Source organism: Arachis hypogaea, chromosome 13, assembly GCF_003086295.3.
Source record: "Arachis hypogaea cultivar Tifrunner chromosome 13, arahy.Tifrunner.gnm2.J5K5, whole genome shotgun sequence".
Taxonomy (NCBI): domain Eukaryota; kingdom Viridiplantae; phylum Streptophyta; class Magnoliopsida; order Fabales; family Fabaceae; genus Arachis; species Arachis hypogaea.
This window is the reverse complement of record NC_092048.1, coordinates 115,783,452-115,806,481: the sequence shown is the minus strand read 5'-3', so window position 1 is coordinate 115,806,481 and position 23,030 is coordinate 115,783,452. Positions and strand designations below refer to the sequence as shown.

At 30.7% G+C, this 23,030-nt stretch overlaps 2 protein-coding genes across 2 annotated transcripts; both read right to left on the bottom strand.

Moving 5' to 3' along the window:
* Positions 1-2,268: 2,268 nt before the first annotated feature.
* On the bottom strand, positions 2,269-6,151 carry LOC140177686 (protein FAR1-RELATED SEQUENCE 5-like). The gene is made up of 7 exons (XM_072210833.1): positions 6,071-6,151; positions 4,647-5,034; positions 4,292-4,562; positions 4,096-4,187; positions 3,427-3,642; positions 2,855-3,108; positions 2,269-2,322 (listed from the first exon to the last, which is right to left on the bottom strand). Exons 1-7 carry the CDS (start codon positions 6,149-6,151, stop codon positions 2,269-2,271), a joined length of 1,356 nt encoding a protein of 451 aa, XP_072066934.1.
* An 11,045-nt stretch (positions 6,152-17,196) lies between these two features.
* Positions 17,197-18,259, bottom strand: LOC112732826 (uncharacterized). The gene has a single exon (XM_025781632.3). It carries the CDS (start codon positions 17,636-17,638, stop codon positions 17,429-17,431), a length of 210 nt encoding a protein of 69 aa, XP_025637417.1. The 5' UTR covers positions 17,639-18,259; the 3' UTR covers positions 17,197-17,428.
* Positions 18,260-23,030: the final 4,771 nt, after the last annotated feature.

The following is a 23,030-nucleotide window of genomic DNA, read 5'->3' as shown; positions in this document are numbered from 1 at the left end:
TGATTACTGTTGTGCCATGTTCAATGCTTCGAGCAACGCAAGGTTTTGCACGGATTTTTACTGTATTCTACCGAGACTAATGGTTAGTGCAATCTGTCCTTACCCACTTAATATTAAGTAATACCATAATTGCCTCCGTGAAGGATTCTCTAAATTATTACTTTAGGTGTTTAACTAATTCAAAATGAGTTTACAGGCCATAATGTTGACTGATGATAACATTGAACGATGTGCCGGAACGAACACTATTTTTGTCCCTGTTCTTAGCAACTTCATGGGCCGCGGGCAGCACTGGTTCGATGCGGGGAAGGCAAAAAAAGTTAATTATGTGAGTAATTTACATACTTACTTGTCCACACACAAAATCTATTTTTTCATTACAAGAATATGAAAAAAATAACTATATGCTAACATGTTTTATTCAACGATGAAGTGGTTTGTTCTAGTGTGTCGAGATGATCACTGGTGGCTATATATACTCCACCGGAAGACTGATAACCTATGGGTGTTAAACTCCATGCACAATGGCCCACACTCGGAGCGCCGAGAGAAAATAGATAAATATGTAGTAAGTGAGAATAGATTTGATGATGCATATTTTTTTGGGTGTTAGGTGTTGCCTTCCATGTTTTTTTTTTTATATTTTCCTCCCTAATTTTTTCTATCTGGCTTGTCGAAGGGCTTTCTTCTCCAAAAGTTAGCAGCAACTGTAGACCCGAATGTAGTATTCACAGCTAAGGGCTATGAGTGTTGCTATGAAACAAGGCTCCAAAAACAGCCAAATGGGTAAGTCTAGAGATGAAAACGAATAAGGGTTTAAAAAATCAACCCACACAAATTTTAATATGTTGGCACGAATTTTTGTCATTTGTGTTACATAGGTGGGACTGTGGCGTATGCGTCATTAAATGGATGGAAATGTGGGATCCAAAGAGCTTGGCAGAGGATAAATTGAACATGCATATTTGGACGATGGTTAGTGAAATCCAAAACATATGCTGATGCTTATTTGCGTATTTAATAATTGATAAATAACTCTTCTTGGATGAATTCTACTTATGCTGGCTGGATTTATATTTGCTTCTTTAGAGTATTCTATACCAAACACAAATACATCTGTTTGTGACCACAGGCCCAGCTGCAACAAATTTGGAAAGAAATTCTGACATTCTAATTTGCAAAGACAACATCTCTAAGAGTGAGGTAGATGGTGTACTCAATGTACCATGTCGTCATGTAGAGGATAGGGGAAAGAAGAAAACTCTTGAAGATCCTTGGACGAACCCACGGACAATATCACTGGTTCGAAGGGCAGAACGGGCCAAGAAAGCTAAACGGAACTATAAGCCATAAATTGAGATTAGAGTTGGTCGGTGTGTGTTTTTTGTTAATTAGATTTCAGAATTTAGTGGATGTTATCATGGAATACAGATGGATGTTATCAGATATAAACCAAAACCGGGTGCATCCTTTTTAAACGGTTACCTATATTGGGCAGCAGGGTAAATATATACACAAACAATTGATTAGGACTAGAGTTGCTGTGTGTATTTACGGTTGATATGGTTGCAGGATTTACGTGATTTTATCATGAAATATTTGCGAATGGTTTTGGATTTGGACTGAAAAAAAAACACAATAATTCAATATCCCAGTTAATATTTATGTATAAAAAAATTGTTTTTAAATTGTTAGTTTATTTTTTTATACGTGTTTGGCTTGTTTTTGCTCAAATCAAGAACACGTTGATTGAATTTTGAATTTTCTTTCGAATATACAATTATTCATGCTTAACAGTCAGCTAATGCCCAAGCAGTAAATGCTCGATCGTGGTTGTTATTCTTATAAATTAAAGGATGTTATTGGATGTAAATAAAATACATGTCTGGATATGACTTTTTGATGTCTAATTTTTTAAATAATAAAAAAAAGACCGTATTGTGTATGGATACTTTTGGATATTCAATTTTAAACTTTATGTATTGCACCACATTAGCATAATGATCAAATTATCAACTAAACTTTTATTATTTTAAATATTAGTAACAAATAATAACGGTAAAAAAGAGTAAAATAATGAAAAAACTTGTATATTTGTTGCCCAAGTCTGTTGTTGTATTTTGTTTAATAATGGTGGATGAAGCAGTAGCAAGGTAAAATAAAGTTGAGTATATTAATTTACATAAAATAAACCCAATAAACCACCAAAATTATGATAACTTGAAATAACGTTGAAGCATGGGCAAAGTACAAAGTAGTTGCTAAACTCTAATGCTTATGATATGTAGTGCTATTAAACTTCGAATCCTCCAAGAATGCTTCCTGTGGAAAAAAATTTAAAAACAAAACAAAAGAGAAAACAATAAGTAAATGGACATGACATTAATGCTATGAAAAATATACTAGGTACACATACACAATTGTTCGGCGTTATGGAATGAATTCAATAGTGATATGAAGGAGCCAGAGTGCGTAGCCAAATTATCTGTCATTTCTGAACAAGCCCGTTGTGTATCTTTGTAGGAAGATGCCACATTTGGAGGAAATGGTTGTGCATTACCATTAGGCTCTTAACACACAAATCATATTGAAAGATAACATCACCACTTATCATCCATTCAACCCACTTAAAATAAACAAATGACGTGAAAAAGGGGGTAGATCTCATATTTACCTTGTTGTGATTGTGAGTGTTCTTGTTTTTGCGTGCCCTCTTTTTAATAGATTTTTCTAGATCTGCCCCAAGTCTGGTGGACGTTGGACGACCTCGGGTAGGAACACGACATGGACCATGTAGCTCATCCATGCTAACGGGACACTCATCACGTGTATATGAGTAAATCACACTTGGTACATGTGCAGCTTGATCCTCGGATTCCTTGTGTTCTTTAAGCTTCTGCCGAGCACTGTCCATGGCATCACGCAATATAGCAGCAACATCTGGAGTAGCCACAAAATCCTGAGCGACGTTGTAAAAATCAGAACACAATTGCCTAAAAATGGTCATGCTTTCATCAGAACGGTCCATGTCAATGCTACTCCTGATGTATGTGTGTCTCTGACTAACATTCTTACTCCATCGGGATAGAATGTATTGTGAGGACACTGCTGTCACACGAAAATGTAGAAGAACAGCAAGACTATGACAACATAGAATACCATTCGATTGGAACATAAAGCAATCACATTAAACGTCTGATGACTGCGAGCAATACACGACTTGGTATCTGCTATACACTGACATGTCAAACACCATCTTTTGTTGGTCAACTTCACAAACTATACTTGTGCCATGATGGTTGACTGAGGATATGTCACAATCGGCCTTTTTTATAAATTGATCCTGAACGTCTCGAAACATGGAGTTTGTATATTCTCTCTGGAACTACTTCTCTATTGGTGAGCTGGAAACACAAGGGATAATACATCTTAAATCAGCAGCGTCACACTCAAGCTCCTTTTGCTCCTTGTCTATAACACAGTTTTGGTATTGGCGAACAAATTGCAACAAAGAACTCTTACTGTTTAAGTACTTATCGAAAACTGAATGCATGCTCTCACTACGCTGTGTGCTCCTCATGCCAGCCCAGAATTCGTCCTTGAAAAATACTGGCACCCACATGTGTCGGTCAGCAAACATATCTGCAAATGAACAGAAAAAACCAAAAATGCAAAAAAACAAAAATAGCGTCAGTTAACCCATAAGTGCAACATCTATATTGACTATAAAATAACATCTATAAAGAAGCCACACAGAGGCAGCAATGAACTGGAAGATTATACTACCATTTAGCCACCTAGAATTGTGGAGGTCATACTCTTCAATAAAATTGTGCCAATCTCTCTCAAATGAGTCCTTAGATCTGGATTCATACACAATCCTCTTCATGCATGTGATGAGCTGATCAAAACGACGGTAACCTACCAGCTTGTTTGGTATCTTGTTTAGGATATGTCATATGTACCATCTATGGCGTGTGTGTGGTAATGTGGTCTCTAATGCAGATCGCATCTGCAGCGACTGATCTGTTATAACACATATGGGGGCCTTACCCATGCACTTCAACCAAGTACGAAAAAGTCATTCGAATGTACGAGTGTCCTCATTCCACAATAAAACGCACCCAAGAAGCGTAGACATCCCATGGTGGTTGACACCTACGAAAGACCCAAACGGCATATCGTACCTAAACAATGGAAATATAAAAACATGATATGTAGGTGGAAACTCCAAATGCCTTGGATGGAAAAAAGTCTAATTACGTACAACAGAAAAAGAATAATTTCGTACCTATTAGTCTTGTAAGTAGTGTCAAACGTCACGACATCACCAAAATATTTCCATGCAGCTCTACACCGAGCATCGGCCCAAAACACATTTCTAATGCTATGGTCTTCGTCCACATCTATTTCAAAGAAAAAGTTCGGATTGAGCTCCTTCATCCGTGAGAAGTGCTTAAGTAACTCTTTTGGATCCGTCTCATCCCCAGAAATGCGTAAGTGACGACTAATGTAATTTCTAACATCCTTCTCTGTAAAGGTGAGGTTGGCAGGGCCACCGACTGCATTGGCTAGTGCCTGGTACGTCTTACTCGGTCTAATGCTAGCTTGGTCATTTTACTGTATCAGGTCCTTCACATGCATACTTAGCTGACGGTTTGCTGAGAACATTCCAGATAGCTTCGGATTAAGTGGGTGTGAGTGGGATACCTCTACTCGAGAAATCCTCCACTGCCCTGTCATTTTATCTAATGCCAAATAGCAATGGGCTTTGCAGTTTGTTGAGGCCACCGTTTTCCTTCTCTTGGGTGCCTTTACACGGAATGTGTGGTATCCATCTCTATTACAATGCAAAGTCTGATTAACAACCACCCTCTGATCATTTATGGTCTCCCAGCCGGTGGTTCTTATTTTGACGACAAATCCAGTCCTAGACGTATATTGGTAATAATATGCACGCGCATCTTCTAATGTGCTGAAGCACATTCCCTCCTCGGGATCTACCTCCTCGTCACCACTGGCTTGGTTTATGACCTGGAAAAAAACAAAGAAAGAAAAAAAAACAAATGAAACTCTACCTAATAGTTAACTATATAAAAATGGCTAATTTCACTATCGAGTATAACAAATAAAACACAATATTGTAATTTTAGGTGCTAATTTCATTTTATTATGTATGTTAACGTGGATGTTAACTTCATGTAATTATTTTTTTATTTACATATACTTTTTATTTTTTTATTTACATTCTCTATTATATTTTAAGTAATTTAGAATTAAATATTATAAAAAAGTTATTGATCATCAAAATACTTATTTTTATGATTTATCTCTCATTTAAATTAAAATACGGATAAGAGGATGAAAACATTCATGTCCTAACGTTTCTTTTCGAAAACAGGAGCAATGGTTACTTATGTGTTCCAATAATAATAATAATAATAATAATAATAATAATAATAATAATAATAATAATAATAATAATAATAATAATAATATATCAATTACCAAAGGCATAAACCACAAAAAAAGGGCATATTTATGGAAATAAGAGAGGAATAAGACGGAAGATATAGTAGGGATCATAGCTTCTATTTCTCCAGATTTTGTTTTAAAATCTTTCAAATAAATTTTCTCTGAAAAACATTTTATTTTAAACTGTTAGATTATAGAATAACTCCAAAGTTGTTTATTAATATTTTTATTAACTTGAATTTTGATTTAAAAAATTATTTTGTAATTCTTTAGCAAAACTAAACGTAAAATTTAAAATATGAGAATTGAATGAAATTCTATATTAATTAGAATATCAATGAATGCTATGTGTACGAAAGCGTGATGATATATGATAGTTTTGGTTATATTATTTGTGATGATGTTAAAACTTATTTTCCGGTGCAAAATTTATTTTTTTTGAGATAAATAGCAAACAAATAATGATAAAAAAATGTTACGCATATAACTAAAGTGCTAAAAAATACATAAAAAATAATCCGAGTTATTACCATATCTCATCAGAGCTAGTGTAGTTTTTCATATTCTCAGAAATTGATTGACTGGCAACAATTACATTGGGTGAGTCCGTTTGTTGTTCAAATTCTTCAGCACCTTCTGTCATAAGTACTGTATTAAGGTCGATATCAATTGCCATACAAATTACAGTGATAAAAATAATTTCTTGTAAAATTTCTTGGTTTATACACTATTGTGCTTGCAATGGTGTTATTCTTGTGATTTTTTAATGAATATGATTGAATTAACATAAAGTATATATTAGGATATGTTTCATGTTTCATATCTCCAATAATTGATGATAAATACCATAATGAACAAAGAATCAATTGCAATTATTTAATTACCGTTCTTAAATATAATTATTATTAATCTTTATTGTATTTTTATATATAAAAATCAAATTATAAAAAGAATATTAAGTATTGATTACAATAGTGCCTAATAAAAAGGAATATGCTTTTTTAATTAATATCATTAATAAGCAGATATGATAAGTACGGTGATAAATAGAATGATAAGAGAGTGAAGTAAAAAATAAAATTATTATTAAGTGATATAAATGAAGTAAAATATAAAAAATTTTAGCTGATTATGGCTGAAAAATTTTGGTTATCAATCTTTTTCCTAAAAAAAAATCCAACACTCTCCCTCATGCAAAATTACTCATAGTTGACAATAAAAGGATTAGGGCAAAGTAGTTTGAACGTTAGATATATTCAATTTAAATTAGAGTTGAGTTAATATGTATTTTTAAAACATATTAAAGTTATTAAAGATAAACTATTAAAATAGTTTTTAATTTTTAAAGATGCTGACAAAAATACTCTTCTAATAATATTAAATATATATTATTAACAAGTATCTCAGAAACTAAATTTTGATATGCTTTTTATAAATACTAGCGGCTCAACAGGTACTATTGTGCCTGTTCAGCCGCTTTTCTATTATTTTTAAGAAATTAATTTTTATGTTTTTATTTTAAAATTATAAATTTAATAAAATAAAATATTAAAAAATTTCATTATGTTGTTATTATGTGAAAACAAAAATAAAATAAATATTTAAAAATATTATTTATAAAATAAATATTTATAAATGTTATTATGTTTATTTATTTATTTTTAATAGTATTTAATTTGAATTAGAGACAAAAAATTATATTTAAAGTATTCTTTATTTTTATGCATAATTATAATTGATAAAAAATATTTTTTAAAATTTATTATTCATTTTTTAAAATTATCTTTAATTTTATTTTTTTAAATTATTAATTTATATTTTTATTATTGTCTCAACGCCACTATGATATTGCATTGTTTTCCTTTCTCGTCTTTTTTTTCTTCCACCTTCTCTTCACTCGATAGTTATTAATTATCACCAAATATTATTATCACAACTTTTAATTTTGTCTATCACTTTTATTTATAACCAACTATTTTGTTAAATTTTATAAGTTGTTTAAGTTTTGCTAAAAGAATTTTTTGTAATATAATTTATTTATTTTAGTTTAATTTAAAAATATTTATATACTCAAATTTTAAATACAATATTCTAAGTAATCAAGTATTTTAGAAAATAAAAAAATTATCCCATTAAAAGTAATTTAAAAAGAAAAATATTAAAAAATATTTATAAAATATTTCCATCCATCATTAACAGACAGTTAAATACAGACATGTCAAAAAAATAAATAAAATGTACATATAAAATGTAAAGAAACTGTTTTTTTTTTTTTTGTCAAATCAAATTAATGAGAGAAAAAGACATAACGCTATTTGTCTATGTGAAAAATTGGTAACAAATTAAAAAAATTAAAAATAGATTAAAAATATAGATTGAGTAAGTAAATTGAAAAAGAAAAATTTATAACCACAGTGGAGGAAGGCAAAGGAGTAGGATGGAGGCAATTCAACTGAGAATGTTAAAGAAAGGAGAAGAAAAAATAAAAAAATACAAAAATGATAAAATTTTTTAAGAAACTACAACAAAAACTCTAATAAAATAATTAGAGTGAAGTTACAGAGTACATCAGAACAAAATGGTACAAACTAAAACTAAGATAAAACTAAATAAAATATAATTTAAATGAATATCACAAAATATAATAAAATTTACCAAAAATTACTTATCACTACTATTGATGATAATTGAATACTTCCTTCATCATAAATTATTCTTTTGTTCTTTTCGTACATGCTTCTAAAACCAACATTTATCATAGTCATAGTCTATTTTAGAAAGTTGTCTAAAGAGTTATTCAAAAGGTGAAAATATTAGAGTTGAGGAAGAGAAGTAAAGAAATTAAAGAAATGATAAAAAAAATAGATTATTTAAGTGGAGGATTGAGAAAGAAGTTACGTGTGAATTTTTTTGTAACTGGTAGTGAAATAAATAATTGTAAAGTTAGTTTTGGATTATGTTGGCACTTAGCAGGGTTAAAATAGGAAAGAAAATTAGACACCAAACTTGAGATTTTCTCATTATATATTTTTACAAATATAATTCAAAAAATGACATGTTTTTGTGTTTAAAATTTAGTGATTTTATATTAAATATAGTCGAATCCCCATGACATGAATTAAAGACATTATTGCGCTAAAGCTAGGTCGTTGTTTGGAAGCAACGCGCTGTATGGCTCGAGTACGGTGTCAAATGAGCAAGAGCCGTTGCATCGGTACCTGGACGTAGTGTTAAATGAGCAAGGGTTCTCGCGTTTTCGTGAACGGACGAGGGTAAATAAGCTAGTTCACAAAGTAAAAGGTAAAGGTCGAAGCGACAGAAGGTTGAGATTCGGGACATGGAACATAGGTACTCTAACAGGAAAGTCCATGGAGGTGGTGGACACCATGACAAGAAGGAAGATTAACATTATGTTCCTACAAGAAACAAAGTGGGTTAGTGCGAAGGCTAGGGAGTTGGATACTTCTGGTTTCAAACTTTGGTATACAGGAAAGGTGAAGAATAGGAATGGGGTTGGAATAATTGTGGATAAGCAGTGGAAGAAGGACGTAGTGGATGTCAAGAGGGTGGGAGATCAGATCATCTCTATCAAACTTGTGGTGGAGGGAGGTGCTTTCCATGTGATTAGTGCCTATGCACCGCAAGTGGGTTCGGACGAACAACACAAGATAAGGTTTTGGGAGGATCTAGAGAGTTTGGTTCAAGACATACCTTTGGGAGATAAAATTTTCTTATGAGGAGATTTAAATGGCCATGTTGGGAGAGAAGTGACTGGATATGGGAGTATTCACGGAGACCATGGTTTCGGGGTGATCAATGCCGAGGGTAAAACTATTTTGGACTTTTCCTCAACTTTTGATCTTCTCATCGCAAATGCATGTTTTAAAAAGAGAGACGAACAACTTATAACCTATAAGAGTGGCATGCCAAGCTCTCAAATCGACTTCTTCTTGTTAAGGAGAGTCGATCAGAAATTTTGTATTAATTGTAAAATTATCCCGAGAGAGAGTTTGACAACACAACATAGGGTGCTCGTCATGGATTTTTGCGTTGAGCAAAAGTTAAGGAAAAGACAGCATACGAAGAACCCAAGGACGAGGTGGTGGCAGATGAAAGGTGAGGAACAAAGAAGCTTCCTAAGACAGGTAGGAGAAGAGACAAAGTGGGATGGGAATGGAAGCGCGGAAGAGATGTGGAGGGAGATGGCAGAAGTTATTAGAAGAACAACAAAAGAAAGCTTTGGTGAATCTAAAGGAATAGGGCCAAGAGACAAGGAGTCACTGGTGGTGGAATGCGAGTGTACAAGAAAAGATAAAGATAAAAAGTGAGTGCTTTAAAGAGTGATCTTTATGCCGCAACGCAGATAACTGGGAAAAATATAAGGCGGCTAAGAAAGAGACAAAAGTGGCTGTAAGCGAAGCAAGAACAAGAGCATATGAGGGTCTCTACCAGTCTTTGGGCACGAAAGAAGGAGAAAAAGGTATATATAGAATCGCAAAGAGCCGTGAAAGAAGAATGAGAGATTTGGATCAGGTTAAGTGCATAAAGGATAAGGATGGAGAGGTGTTGTTTCAAGAGGAGAAGATTAATGAAAGGTGGAAGAGCTACTTCTACGAGTTATTCAATGAGGGACAAAAGACTCTTCCGAGCCTTGGTCGGTTATGCACAAGGGAAGAAGATCAAAACTTTGACTACTATCAAAGGATTCGAGACTTCGAGGTAAAAGAGGCTCTAAAGCAGATGAAAAACGGCAGGGAAGTAGGACCTGATAATATCCCAATTGAGGTTTGGAAGGATCTTGGAGAAAAAGGCATCAACTGGTTAACCAAGTTTTTTAATGAGATTTTAAGGTCAAAGAAGATGCCTGATGAATGGAGAAAGAGCACCTTGGTACCTATCTACAAGAATAAGGGAGATATACAAAGTTGTGGAAACTATAGAGGGATCAAACTTATGAGTCATACCATGAAGTTATGGGAAAGGGTGATAGAACAGAGGTTGAGAAAAGAGACACAAGTAACAATGAACCAATTTGGATTTATGACAGGCATGTCTACCACTGAAGCGATATACCTATTAAGAAGGATGATAGAGAGGTATCGTAGTAATAAAAGGGATCTACATATGGTGTTTGTTGATTTGGAAAAAGCGTATGATGGAGTACCAAGGGAGGTCTTGTGGAAGGTTTTAGAAAAGAGGAGAGTAAGGATCGCATATATTCGTGCAATTAAAGACATGTATGATGGGGCCACAACTAGTGTGAAGACTCAAGGTGGTGTGACAGAGGAATTTTCTATTAGTATAGGATTACACCAGGGATCATCCTTAAGTCCATACCTATTCACATTAGTCTTGGAAGTACTCACAGAGCACATCCAAGAGCCTGTGCCATGGTGCATGCTTTTTGCCAATGATATCGTCCTTATGGGAGAGTCAAGAGAAGACCTAAATAAGAAGTTGGAGTTATGGAGAGAAGCTCTAGAAGTGTATGGTCTACGCATAAGCCGTAGCAAGACGGAATATATGGAATGTAAGTTCAGTCTGAGAAGGGAAAACCCTAATATAGAGGTGAAGATTGGAGAAAACATCCTACGAAAAGTTAAAAGTTTTAAGTATCTTGGATGCATCATACAGGATAATTGAGAGATTGAACATGATATAAATCATAGGATCCAAGCAGGTTGGTCAAAATGGCGGAGTGCATATGGTTTTATATGCGACAAAAAAGTGCCTTTAAAACTTAAAGGTAAATTCTATCGCATCGCTATAAGATCGGCTATGCTTTATGGTACGGAGTGTTGGACGGCTAAAGGAGAGCATGAACATAAGCTGAGTATGACAGAGATGAAGATGTTGAGATGGATGAGCGGTCATACGCGATTGGATAAAATAAGAAACAAAGATATAAGGGAGAGAGTTGGAGTAGCACCCATTGTGAAAAAGATGGTTGAATCGCGTCTCAGGTGGTTTGGACATGTGAGAAGAAGACCGATAGAACATCCAGTCAGGAGGGTGGATGAGATGGAAGATGAACAAGGGATGAAAGGCAGAGGAAGACCTAAGAAGACCATCCATGAGGTGGTCAAACGAGATCTATATGTAAACGGTCTCTCTGTAGACATGATATATGACAGAGTACAATGGCGTCGTTTGATTCATGTAGCCGACCTCACTTAATGGGACAAGACTTTGTTGTTGTATATTAAATAGACTTTTTTTTTATAATTTTTTTTGTCAATAAAAAATTATTGAGATCGAATTTTGCTTCAATTTTTAATGTACTTTTTAAATAGTTATTTAATTATTTTTATTGGGATCTTTAAAAATTAAGGATAATTTTGATAGTTTACTTTAATATTTTTAATAGAAAAATAAAAATAAAAAAACTATATATATACTAAAAATTATTTATTAAATAAATTAACTACTATATATTTGTGTAACTTATTTTCAATTTATATCTTATATAATTTAATATATTATACATATTTTATATCGATAAGTAATTTTGATAGTTGATCTTTTATATACATGATTAATATATATAATTTTAAATTATAATATATTTATTATATACTTATTAAAATAAAAATTTAGAAACCTTTTATTTTTGTGGAATAAAAACGGAGGTATGATGGTGGCAACTTCGTCCGAATTTTCGTGGATATAATACTGTAACGGAAGATCTAGTTCACCATGGCGGATGGAAATCCTGTCCTTGTTACTTCTGTGTCCGATAAAAAACTTGAAAGAAGAACTAGAGAAAAAATTTGTCATGTTGATTAGAATTAAAATTCAGAGTTTTATGAAAAATTGATTTTAAATTTAATTTTGTAAACTATCAATCCTTTTGATACTAATATTCAATTAATTTTGGTCTAAAGTACTCAGCTCACTTATTTAGTTATTTGTTTAAACAAGTGTCGCGAGAATTTTATCTTGTACAGCTCTCTAATTTGTTGGCTAATGGAGTTTAAATTGATAGATTAGGACAACAAAAAAATCTAATTTAATACATTTTCTATTAACAAAACTCACATCCACGGTGAATTAGAGCAACAAAAAAAACTAGTTTAATACATTTTTATTAACAAAAATCAAATCAGACCGACCATTTCGATAAAAAAATTCGATAAATCAATTAAGGTAAAATAGAATTTATATTTGGATCCTCTTTGTTATGGCATACTTTTCTTGTCAATAAACTATGTTATTCTTTATTATTTTATATGTTAATTATTAATTATATAGTAAATACAATAATTTTGTTAATATTATTTTAATTTTATATTTATTTATATTTAAATTAATTATATTTTTTATTATTCATAATTATTAATATAAATATTATTAAACATGTATATAAAAATATCAAATATTTTTATTAATTACAATATCATTATTCTTTTTATGATTATATGATATTTATTAAATATTATTTTTTTAATAAATACATATAGTATATAATAATATAATAAATATAAATTAGTTAGTTAGTTATTAAAATAAAAAAAATAGTTATTTTAGTATAAAATAAAAAAATAGTTATTTAAAAAATCTTTATTATGAAAAATACTAGAATTTTTTATATATTAATTTAATGATAACTGGATTATAACTTGTTGATTATAATTTGTTGAAATTTGATTGTTTTTAAAATATTAGTGAAGATATGCATTTTAAATTTTAATTTTAGGTTTTTAACTATTTTATATTTTTTATTTATATAGGACCGGTTCTACCGATTCAACTAGTAATTTATCGATTAAACCAATAAATCAGTGAACCAATAGTCTGATCGGTTTGATTCTGACAACTATGGACCTAATCCTAACTTTACCCGCAGGTTGAATTTGTTACTAAAACTCAACCATACTCTACATGCGGATTAAATTTGTTACTAAAACTCAACTCTACTCTATCTGCGAGTTGAGAACAACCCAACTCTAATCCTACTCGCGGTCAACCCGCGGATATCCGACCCTGCTCGTGAATTTTCACAAATATGCAATATTATTATATAATCTAATAATGCAAATTAAAAATTCAATACAAACAACACAATCATCTCACAAATAACACAATCGTCCCACAAACAACATAACTATCAAATATTCAATTCTACATAAAAGTCTTTGCTTAAATTAACAACACAAACACAAATAAAATATTGTAATATAATATTGTATTTATATATCACTAAAATATAATTGGTTTTTATATAAGTAAAAAATATTAAATTATTAATTGATAATCTTGACTCAATGATAAAGACCTTGTACACTAAACGAGAAGTTTTTGGTTCAATATCCACCTATAACATATTTTTATAAACATATACATATATAGGGTGCGAGCCCGCACCCCCAACTTGCGCTCAAATTCGCTTCGCACTAGATCGGTTGGCAACCCTACACAACTGGGTTGGGTAGGATACATACTCTGGGATGAATCTATGTTCTTTGTTGTGGGTTTGCCCCGTTACAATTTGAATTGTTTTTATTAGTATATGGTATTAATATTTATTTATCCTCTTTAAATTATGAATTTGACCTCATAATAAATTTTTGGGTAAAGTATATTTTTTGTTCCTAAAGTTTGACAAAAGTTTTAAAAATATCCCTAAGTTTTATTTTGTTTCAATTTTGTTCCAAAAGTTTTCGATTTGCATCAAAGATACTCCCGACGACTAATTTTTCAAAAAATTTAAAACCGATTTAATAACAATTTCATAAGAACAACCCCTCAATACAAACAAATCAAGCATAATTTTCATGCATTATTGTTAGATCGGTTCCGCTACGTTACCAACAACATATCTGCCAACTTCTACCAACTCTTATTTATAATTGTGTTTCATGGAAGTGTATTCGTAGATGTGTTTAATAAAAATGTCTTTTTTATAGCTGTGTTTAATAAAAGTGTCTTTATAAATATATTTCCTGGATGTGTCTCTTTATATATGTATTTAAAATATATTAATTATTAGACACATCCACGAACATACTTCCATAAAACACAATTATAAATAAGAGTTGGCAGAAGTTGGCAGATAATATATTGGTACCCTATACTTTTCCTTGTTAGATTGGTCTTAAATTTTTTGAAAATTTAGCCGGGACAAAATTGAAACAAAATAAAACTTAAGGATATTTTTAAAACTTTTGACAAATTTTAGTGATAAAAATATACTTTACCCTAAATTTTTATTCAAGTTTTAGTACTTAATAGTGAATTTAAGAATTTCATATTAGATGTCTATTAAAATGATCACTTCTCAATTTAAATGTGATTGATATTTTTCTTAAAAATTAACTTAAAAGTGTATTATTTATTTTTTTCGAAATTAGCTCTAATGTTTTTTTTTTTTCTGTAACAGATTTCTAATTGCATGAGAAATAAATTTTTAAATAATTTTTTAGTTATATATATATATATATATATATATATATATATATATATATATATATATATATATATATATATATAAAAAGGTGAGTTCTACCCAACCCTGTCTAACTCGAACCCGCAACCTCTTAATTGAGTATGGGGAGACTATGCCATTTGAGTTATTACTCATTGGCAATCAACATGTAAATTACCATCTATGACATGGCACACATTAATTAGATGTTTAGTTTTAGTTTAAGTTAATTTAATCCAATAAGAGTTAACATCTTAACTGAAGTAGGACCATTTTATAATTAAATATTTTTTTAAGATGAATGATTAGATAATTTTATAAATATTAAAAAATAAATTTATATGTTTTCACATTTTATAAAAAAAAGAAATTCTAAATTTATATGTTTGCATCTTTAAGACGAGAGGCGGTCCAACCAGCCTTTCCTGAATTCCTGTAAAAAATGAGAAAATAAACTGAAAAATTTAATTGAAATTGTACTTATGTTTCTTATGAATGATCAATATTGGGGGCAATTACAATCAATTCCAACTTCTATATATGTGACAAAAATTAGTGAACATCTGCCTCGCTTTCTTTTCTTCCTTTCCTCTCTTTTCTTATACCAGATAATGAACAGCGAATGGATGAAAGCACTGTATTAAATATGTGCACAGCGGCCGCGTTGCTTGTGACGATAGCAGCGGCAATGATTTAGAGATGAGCGACGACGACGGAATGGGAAATGAGCTATAAAGAAATTAGAGTTCAATATCTGAAAGTATGATTTGGGGAAAAAGCAAAGATTCAGATTTTAGTATTTTAGTAAATTATACAATTACCCATTTTGAGTTATAATTTAATTTTAAAATAATTTAATCATAGTTAACATAACAATCAATTAAAGAGTGACATGTCATAGAGGATAATTTACATGTTATTATAGAAAAAGTAGAGTAGAATTTACCATATAAAAAATGATTTTGATTATATTGTTAAAAAAATTATTATTCAATTTTTATAAAATATAAAACCTAAAAAATAGAATTCTAAATTATAAATTATTATTTAAATTATTATTTTAATATTTTAATTTGTAAATTAAATATTTTAAAAAATAATCATATTTTATAATAATAAAATATAATTATAATAATAATTATATTATATATACATAAAATAATTATTTATATAAAATATATATTAAAATATAAAATATATTTTAAAAATAAATTAAACAATATATTTATCTATATACAAATATATAATAATTAACAAATAATTTAATAACTAATTTTTATATACACATATTAATTTTATTATAAAAATAAAAAAATTTTGGATTCGCGAATGGACATACTGCCACCCACCCCTACCGATAAATGAGAGGAAAAAAAATATCCAAACCGGCTCAAAAGTCAAAACAAAATATTTCTTGACAAAAGAATTAACAGAGCCCAGGGCATGAAGAGTGGGAACGGTCTACTTGCATTAGTCGAAGGCTGTGCCGCGTCAATGGTGCGCACGCGGAGAGCCTGTAGGTGAAGGAAGAGGAATAAGGATGGGGACGAAGAAAGAGGAATAAGGACGGAGAATGATTGAGTGGAGTTGAAGGATTGTAATGGAGAGCATGGTTGTTTCAGCGGCTCCGACTCAAACAGTGACTGAGGTCTGAGGGAGTGGAGGAAAAAAAATATTTTTAGATAATAAATATAAAAATTAATTATTTTTATTTGTCCAATAAATTTAATATCTAATTACAAACGAAGGTTGGATCATAGCATGCAATGGTTTCAGTATTACCCTATTAGCCATCGAATCTTGGAAAAGAATATATTTTTCTAGAATGAAAAAGACGTTGAACTCCCATATGTTCATTGAAACGTCTTTCCCACGCATACATGAGCTGCCTAAAATGACATTTCACTGTTTGTGATCGCAAATAATTGTTCAGTTCAAATTAATATGATTCAAGATTTATATTTACAATGATTTGTACATGACATACATTTTCCCTTCTTTAATTGAACCTTTTATAATTATTATTAGTATTATTGTAAAGCACCAAAGCTGCTAAAAACCGTAATTCAGATGAGGCAACAATAATATTGAGAAAAGCTGGAAAAAGCAGAGCACATAATAAGGCCAAGATCGGAAATAATGTTGAACAAAACAAATCCACCGTCATACAGCAATAAATATGATGGATCATTACGTCACGGATAGATAGAGTATCATCCTTACCCCCTTTTTCTCTACTTTCTTTCTTTTTGGAAGATATGACAAGCGAAACTGACTGGGGGAAAAGTAGTATCAAGTAGCAGAAATAAAAGGAGGAACGTTGTTGTGCCCGGAATCCAGTTACACACACACAAAATACAAAATACAAAATACAAATACAAATACAGTACATATACGCATAGCCAAAGCGGAAATGTTAAAACTTAAAAGGCTGATAATACTACTACCTAGGAACTAGAGTACATAAAAATAAAAATACATTGAGATCTAGCAGAATAGATCCATGTCTGTATAAATGGAGGGTTACCCTTAGCCGGTGTAGATATGAACACCGATGGCAATGAGAAAGATGGTGATGAGACCGAAATAGATGATGGCATGAACCATAATGGAAGCCCCACTGGTTTGCATGTTCCCAAACTCAACCACTCTTCCCCTCCCGGGAATCTGAAAGAGGAGGCCCGGGCTCAGCAGCACGAAGAGCACCACAGCTATCACCACGGGCCCCCAATCCGCCATATATCTTCGAATTATCGAGAAGAGAAAAGAAGAGAAGAAACAGGGTTAGAAGTGTTTGGTTATGAAGTGAGAGGAAGAGTATTACTAGAAGACACGGAAGGTTGGAGTTTGAGTTGAAGTGGGGGTGGGTCACACTGAAGCGATTGGGACGGGAGCGGAAGCGCTTCCCTCGCATCGGAGTGCACCGTTAAACGTGTCCAACTCATTTATTTATTTGGAATTCAACGGCTGCGATGCATTGCCCACTCCTCTCTTGGGAATTGGGATCACCCGTTTTTTCCTTCATTTATTTTATGCTATGGAGCATCCAAATTTGATACTGAAGTCTGAAACAACACAAAAAATACTCCGTTTGGCATTTGTGGGCCCTGCCTTTCAGGAACACTATTGGGCCCTCATCAGCTGGATCACTGAATTGTTTTCCGAAAAAATGGCTAATTTGGCACAGTCCAAAAGAAAACGAAGAGAAATGGTAATTCTATTCTGGAATTAGTTAACACCAGTGTCTCTTGTTAACTAAAATGTGGGTAATGTTAATAATTAAAATAGGAAGTATTTTATGTTCAAATTAAAAAATTAATAATTTAAATATTAAATATTGCAAGCTGTATTTTTTATAAATTATATATGAAGGGTTTTTAAAAAAAGATATGATTTTTTCTTCTTTCTTCTAATCCCATGTTGGTATTGAATAGGGTTAGAACCTAGAAGACAAATTAGATTGTGACCTAACTAGAGTTCAATTTGTTAATAACTCAATTGATTGAGTTTATGAGTTGAGTTTGAATTTAAATTTGAGCTCATTTTTTTTATATTTACTGAATTTGAATTCGTATATTAAGTAATCTAAATTTAAATTTGGATAAACTCAACATATTAACTCGTGAACTAATTTGATTATATATATAAATTATAGATTATGTATTATAACTATTTATTTTAATTTATACATTATATATTTTATAATTTTAATTTATAATAATAATATAGAATAAAGTATTGTTTTTGTCCTCAACGTTTGGGGCAAGTCCCAAAGTTGTCCCTAACGTTTCAATCGTCCTATTTAAGTCCCTAACGTTTTAAAACTGACACAATGTTGTCCTGTCATTAGGGATCCGTTAACAGAATTGACGGCAGGACAAAATTGAGACGATTTTGAAACGTTAGAGACTTAAATAGAACAAAAACTTTGGGGACAAAAATGATACATAGAAATAAATTTTAATTTTATCCTTTAATAATATTCAATTAGTTTACATAATATTCAATTATTTTTTAATCACATCTAAATAAATTACACTTAATCATATTACTTTCATTTTAAATAAATTAATTTTTTATAATTTTACTCTTAAAGATTTTTAGTTATTTAAAATGAAAGTAATGTGATTAAGTGTAATTTATTTAGATGTAATTAAAAAATAATTGAATACTATGTATAGTAAAAAAATTAATATTATTGAAAGATAAAATTAAATTAAAATTTATTTTTATGTATCGTTTTTGTCCCTAACGTTTCCGTCCTATTTAAGTCCCTAACGTTTCAAAATCGTCTCAATTTTGTCCTGCCGTCAATTCTGTTAACGGATCCCTAACGGCAGGACAACGTTGAGTCAATTTTAAAACGTTAGGGACTTAAATAGGACGATTGAAACGTTAGGAACAACTTTAGAACTTACCCCAAATATTAGGGACAAAAATGATACTTTACTCTAATAATATATAATTTTACATACACACATAATTATAACATTCATGTGTTTTAAGGTGCATTGATTTGTATTGTTATAATATCTTAATTGTAATATCTTTGTAAGTTGAATAAATAATAAAATTAATTAAATTATTTATGATAAAAAAGCAATATATCTATATATTAATGTTTGATATCATATATATAATTTCGGTAAAAATCATAAATTATAATTTAATTTATTTATATAAAATTATAAATTTTTTTGAACGAATTTGTGAACTTTATAAATAAATTCAATTACTAATAAGTCCAGATATGAACCAAAGTTCTTAAAAAAATTATATCCATATACAAGTATATCCCCCAGTTCAAATATTGAATGACTTCACCACTATTAAAATAAGTCCAATCCCTCTTTGACTCTTTGTATTCTTATTGAAATCGTTTTTTTTTTTTGAAGAAAAGAAAAAATAAAATAGCAAGACACTAAATTTTTCATTATTTATTAGTCTCATATTTTTAGTTTTATTCTTTTATTTTTTGTTTAATATTCATCTAATTTTCATAAAAAAATAAATTTTAATTTTTTTAATTTTTTTATATAGTTCTTTATGTATCTTTTAATATTATTATTCTTTTTTTTGATATTTTTAATTATAAATTTTAATTCAATCAATTATTAATTCAAATATTAATCTAATTTTTTATTCTATAATAACTCCATATATTTTATTTCATTCTCAATTTATTAATTTTTATTATTAATTTTTTTTATCTTTCGTTCTATTATATGTAATTATGTTGCGTATAAACTTTTGAAGTGAATTGACTAATATACTAATTTAGAATATATTTTTTTATTTTTAAAAATAATAATAAAAAATATTTAAAAAGAAAGCTACCATTAGAATTTGAAGTTACTCCATTAGTCTCTTCTAATAAAAAAAATCTTAAAATTTTATGTGAAAAATCTAATAGCTGATTTGGACAACAACCCAAAATTTTAAATTATAATCCAAATGACAAAGATGAAGTTAGATGAGCTATTCAGTGAAGGGACTTTGTCAACCAAGAGAACATAATTTTTCACAAACATAATTTAGGATTTCTCTCGGTAGATTTAATGTTGATTGGTTTGATAAATTCGACAATTAGTTGAAATATAGTATATCAAAAGATGATATTTTTTTTGTCTTTGTTACTATCTTAAGAAACCTAATGGTGTAAGTGTTGATACTTTTGGAAAAGAGGTCTTTTTAAATTAGAAAAAAAAGGAGAAGTTGCAAGCACATGTTGAAAATAATGAGAATGTTCACAATCAAGCTTGAAAAAAATGTGAAGCATTCATAAAACAAAAGCAACATATTGAAGTTTTTCAATTGAACTCACTTAATAGCAACAATTGTGATAAGAAAATTAGGGACGAAGAATAGCAGGACAAAAGAAGGCATGGACAAAAAACAAAAGGGATAAAAAAAGACATAGTGAAAACACAAAAAGATAGATAAATGATTTTTTTACTAGACCTCTAAAAAACCTGTTCTTAGCAACTTAGGTCACCAGAAGGGATTCTCTACTAGATTTTTAAAAAATTTGTCATTGACAATCTAGATCAGATGGTAAAAACTGAAAGAAACAAACACACACAATTACCTTAGGTTGGATCCGTTAATCTTCTTCATGCAACAAGAGAAACAAGTCACTTATCTTGATCACACAATAAAAATGTGCTTAAAATAACTGAAAATTTTATTCATCAAAGTTATGTAAATTGTCTCACAAAAAGTGTTTAAATAGACCACCTAACAAGTTAGTCTAAAGATAAGATAAGATAACTTAATTTAAATCTCTAAAAGATAATATAACTAATTTAAATAAGATTTGATCTTATTGGATTATATCATATTTGATTTAAATTTAAAATTCTTAAAAATATTATTAAACAAATCAGAACTAAATCAAATCTTCTAACAAACCCTAACAACAAAACAAACTAAGACATAGGCCTAATAATTTCGAAAATTAAATAATACTTTATGGCTTCCATTGAATTTAAAAAGTATTATTTGGCTTCTTGTTGTCCGATGTTGGCGTGATTGCACCGTCGATCTAGGTTTTTACAAATTAGAATCCTATCATTGAAAGTATAGCCTAGACCAATGATCAATCCCCAAATCAAATTGTTCAATCCAAAGAATATGTCACAATTCAAAATCAATTCAATTCCGGGAGTTTCAATTTCCGGGTCATCTCCCAAGGACACTTGAGACCAATGAGTGTGCAATCTTGGTTGTGAGGATCATGGGGTTTGCAATAAAGAGATGAACATATAAAGCAATAAAAGAATATGCAAAATTATAATAAATAAACTAATAAAGAAATCAATAAAATAACTATGCAATATAGACAAGTAAAGTGTAAAAGGAACTAATGTAAATGTGTATGAAGAAATTGAAGCATAAAAGTCCTCTTGGCTTGGAGTGAGCTAAGGGTCCTTTCCTTATTGGAACCACAACTATGCCAACTAGAATGGATCAATCTCACTTGATTAACCCTCACATCAGAGAAAAAAAAGTTAAATGAGTATAAATATTCTTAACCCACAAATCCTAAATTGCTTGCTAATTGCCTTAGCAACAACATAGCGTTAGTGGAAACAAGAACAATTAACAATTCAAGATTAACACTAAATGTTGGACATTCCAACTCTAAGAACCCAATTGCTCACTTTCTCCAAGCCAAGAGATAGAAAACTAGTCCAAAATCATACTTGACATTTTGTCAAACACTTGGTGGACAAAAACCTTAAACATGGGAAAAATGAGAAAAAGCTTGAAACCAAAAGCAACAAATGATCTCAATCAACAATAACAACTCAAGAAAGTATAGAACAATCATCAATAATCAATTTCATCAACAAGAAACATAAATTGCAAAGGAGAATTGAAATTGAACTATAACTTGAATTATAAGAAAGTGTAAGAACAATGTAACTATAAAGAGTAGTAACAAAGAGATACTTACAATGAGAATTAGCAAAATCCAAGATCAAAAATGGAAATGGCACTTGAATGTAAAATTCTAGTATAAACCCTAGTAGAGAAGATGATGAAAAACTTAAAGAAAAACTATACTAAAGCTATCTACTACTACTCCTAAGCTACCCTAATGTTATGCTATGTTATGGTCTTCATTTCCCCTTCCTTATGAGCTAAATGGCTTCAGAAATGGGCCTCCAAACCTCTAAAATCGCTAGTCACATGAGATTTTAATGAAGGCATGTGCGTCCACCTGTGCGGACGCACAGACGTGTGCGTCCGCACACTCTGCAAAAAATCCTGACCTGTGCGTACGCACAGGAAGTCTTCCGCACGCACACTAGGCGATGCTTGAATGGAACGCGCGACGCGCACAGTGCGGCTCACGCGCACGCGTGGCTTTGATTCGATGGCTGTGTGTACGCACGCATGTCTGTGCGTCCGCACACTAGGCTAAGCTCTTCTTCTTTGATTCTTCATGCTTCCTCCACTTTAATGCTCTTCTTCCATTTTCTACAAGTCATTCCTACCTTATACCTCTGAAATCACTCACAAATAACATCAAGGCATCGAAAGGGAGGTAAATAGAATAAAATAAATCAAATTAGGCACAAAAGAGCATGTTTTCATAACCAAGCACAAACTAGGAGGAAAGTTC

Bases quoted from the DNA above. Each gene is read 5' to 3' on its own strand.
- LOC140177686 (XM_072210833.1), bottom strand. From the start codon at position 6,151: ATGGCAATTGATATCGACCTTAATACAGTACTTATGACAGAAGGTGCT. The intron at 4,563-4,646 runs GTATGCATGTGA...TAGCCAATGCAG, and splicing joins CTCAGCAAACCGTCAGCTAA to TCGGTGGCCCTGCCAACCTC. The intron at 4,188-4,291 runs GTACGAAATTAT...TCCATTGTTTAG, and splicing joins ACTACTTACAAGACTAATAG to GTACGATATGCCGTTTGGGT.
- LOC112732826 (XM_025781632.3), bottom strand. From the start codon at position 17,638: ATGGCGGATTGGGGGCCCGTGGTGATAGCTGTGGTGCTCTTCGTGCTG.